Source organism: Capsicum annuum, chromosome 3, assembly GCF_002878395.1.
Source record: "Capsicum annuum cultivar UCD-10X-F1 chromosome 3, UCD10Xv1.1, whole genome shotgun sequence".
NCBI lineage: Eukaryota > Viridiplantae > Streptophyta > Magnoliopsida > Solanales > Solanaceae > Capsicum > Capsicum annuum.
In genome coordinates, this window is record NC_061113.1 from 76088704 (window position 1) to 76091806 (window position 3103).

Consider the following 3103-nt stretch of genomic DNA (forward strand, 5'->3'; position numbering starts at 1 on the left):
ACTACTTAATCTTAGAGGCTGAATTTTTTGCAGGGGCTAGCTGAACATAGGACTGGCGAGGGATAGAGGGTTGGTAGAGCCTTATTTAGAACCAGAACTGGTATTCCAACAAAAGCGTAGGGCTTAATATCCAATCCAATAGATTCAAATGGAGGGAATTAGATATCCAAATCATAATGATCCAATTGCTCCAGCTGATGCAAATGATAGACAAGATCCACCCCCTGTTATTCCAGTTGCTCCTACTCAAGTAGCTGCAAGACCAATTCATGAGTTGGCAATCTCACTCATGAACCATGCTACTAACAGTATTCGTAAGCCTGAGCTAGGCAGTCATTTTGAATTAAAGAAAAATATGGTATAATTTTTGAATTCGACTGGGCAGTATGCGGGACTTTCATATGAGGATCCACAATAGCATATACAAACCTTGTTGGAGATCAGCGACACTTATGTTCCTACCGATGTGAATACTGATTTTGTCAGACTGACTCTATTGACCTTTTCTCTAATTGGGGAAGCTAAAAGGTAGTTGTATTCTGAACCACCACTCTTCATAACTTCATGGGATGATCTTGCTCGAAATTTTCTTATTCAATTCTTCCCATCACAGAAGACTGCATGTTTAAGGAGTGAGATCCTGAGTTTTAGACAAAAAGATGGAAAGAATCTCTACCAAGCTTGGGAGAGATTTAAAGGCATGCTCAGAAATTGTCCTCATCAACATCAATCGAATGATGTTTTGGTTCACACATTGATAGAAGGACTTGAGTCTAACACAAATATTCTCTTGGATTCAACATCAGGTGGATAAGCTTTGGATAAAACTTATAAAAAATTATATTCACTGTTGAATCAAATTTCATAAGGGAATCCAGATTAACATGTAGACTCAAGAAGTGCTCCTAAAAAGGTTGCTAGTGTATTAGAGGTAGATTAGTTTACTGCCTTATCAGCTTAGCTCACAACAATTCAAAATCAGACGCTTACTAAGTTTAACAACATAAAGTTAGGGGTTCCACAAGCATCAGCTATAACTAATGCTGTCTAACAGGTAAACTCATAGTGTGAAGTTTGCAGGAGCAGTGAGCATACAACAAAAGCATGTGCAGTTAATCCAGATTCTATTAATTACATTGGCAATGCAAATTGGCAAGGAATACATAATTATGGTAACACGTACAATCCAAATTGGAGGAACCACCCCAATTTCTAATGGGATAGAAATCAGGCTCAAGGCAACAATTAGTATAAGTCCCCAGTGCAACAAAATCAGCAGCACGTGCAATAAAATTAGACCACCACGCCAATTGTAGAGGAGATGATGAAGCAACTTCTTATGAATCAGGCACAATTTGCATCAGATTTGAAGAATCAACAGTTGATCACAAAGAATTTAGAGCTACAAATTGGGCAACTTATGGGAGCACAGAACACAAGACCTCAAAAAGGTTTTCCTAGTGATACAAAGGCCAATCCAAAGCAGGTGAACACTGTTACAACAAGGAGTAGTTTGCAGTTGAAGGAGGTAGAGCCTATAAAGGATAGTCCCACAGTTGTTGATGATGAATCAAATAAGAAAGTGGAGACCACAGTTAGGGATAAGGGTACACGTAAGGAAATGTAAGTGGAGAAAAAGTCTTTACCATTACCATTTCCTCAAAGGCAACGAAAGCACTTAGAGAAAGCAAACTACAAGAAATTTTTAAATCTCTTAAAACAGGTTCAAGTAAATTTTCCTCTTGTTGACATTCTGCAAAGCGTGCCAAAATATGTGAAGTATTTGAAGGATATAGTGGCAAATAAAAATCGGTTGATAGAATACGTGACAACTGCACTTACTCAAGAGTACACATCAAAGATACAAAATAAATTGCCAACAAAGCTAAAATATTCGGGCAGTTTTACCTTGTAGGTCACTACTGGATAGGTTATAAGTGCTCGTGGGCTATGCAATTTACGTTCAAGCATCAAACTTATGCCCACCTCCTGGTTTAGGAAGATGGGTCTTGGGAGTCCAAAACCCACAACCATTGTATTACAGTTGGCGGATAGGTCTCTTGCTAGGCCTGCTGGTATAGTTGAAGACGTTTTAGTGCAAGTGGGATCTTTGATCTTTCCTGTGGATTTTGTTATTCTAGACTTCGAAGCTGACCTAGTGATCCCATTTATTTTGGGGTGCCCTTTCTTAGCAACTGGGAATTCATTAATTGATGTAGCTGCTGGAAAAATGGCGATGAGAACACATGATAAAGTAGAGGTTTTTGATGTGTATAGAGCTCTAAAATTTCCAGCCATATATAATGAATTGTCTGCCATTTTAGTTATAGAATTTGAGTTCGACCTCAGGCAATTATTGTCAGATGACTCTCTTGAGCGGGCTATGGTGGGTCACGATATTCATGGAGATGTAGAGGAAATGGCATTGGTTCAAGTCATGGATTAGGCAGTTATTGAAATAAGAAAGATTGCTTTTGAGCCTCGAAATAGTCCAATCGGGCCATTGCCTAAGGTCTCAGTTGAAGAAGCTCCTAAACTGGAGCTTAAAGTTCTCCCTCCGTATTTACAATATATTTTTCTTGGTGATCAAGATACTTTACCTGTTATCTTATCTGCAGGGTTATCAGATGTATAGGTAAATGAAGCCATAACAGTATTGAAGAGGAGAAGAAAAATAATTGGTTGGCAAATGTCCGACATTACAAGAATAAATCCAGTATTTTGAATGTACAATATTTACATAGAAGAGGGTTACAGACTGAGAGTGCAACAACAAAGAAGGTTGAATCCTGTGATGAAGGAGGTGATAAAAAAGAAGTGATTAAGTGGGTAAATAGTGGTATTGTCTACCCAATTTCTGATAAAAATTGGGTGATCCCGGTGCACTGTGTACTAAAGAAAGGTGGGATGACCGTGGTAACCCATGATGATAATGAGTTGATCCCTACGTGCATGGTGACCGGTTGGAGGATTTGTATTGACTATCGGATGTTAAATGAAGCAACGAGAAAAGATCATTATCCGATTCCATTCATTGACCAAATTCTAGAAAATTGGCGGGGTAAAAGTATTATTATTTTTTGGATGGTTACTCCAACTATAA

The 3103-nt window shown here is 38.4% G+C and overlaps 1 protein-coding gene and 1 non-coding gene across 2 annotated transcripts; one reads left to right on the top strand and one right to left on the bottom strand.

Annotated features, from left to right (window-relative positions):
• Positions 1 to 148: 148 nt before the first annotated feature.
• LOC107865377 lies at positions 149 to 2446 on the top strand. The gene is made up of 3 exons (XM_016711652.2): positions 149 to 358; positions 1349 to 1623; positions 1999 to 2446. Exons 1-3 carry the CDS (start codon positions 149 to 151, stop codon positions 2444 to 2446), a joined length of 933 nt encoding a protein of 310 aa, XP_016567138.2.
• On the bottom strand, positions 623 to 729 carry LOC124897326. Its single transcript, XR_007054048.1, has one exon. It is a non-coding gene; the product is annotated as a small nucleolar RNA R71 (small nucleolar RNA).
• Positions 2447 to 3103: the final 657 nt, after the last annotated feature.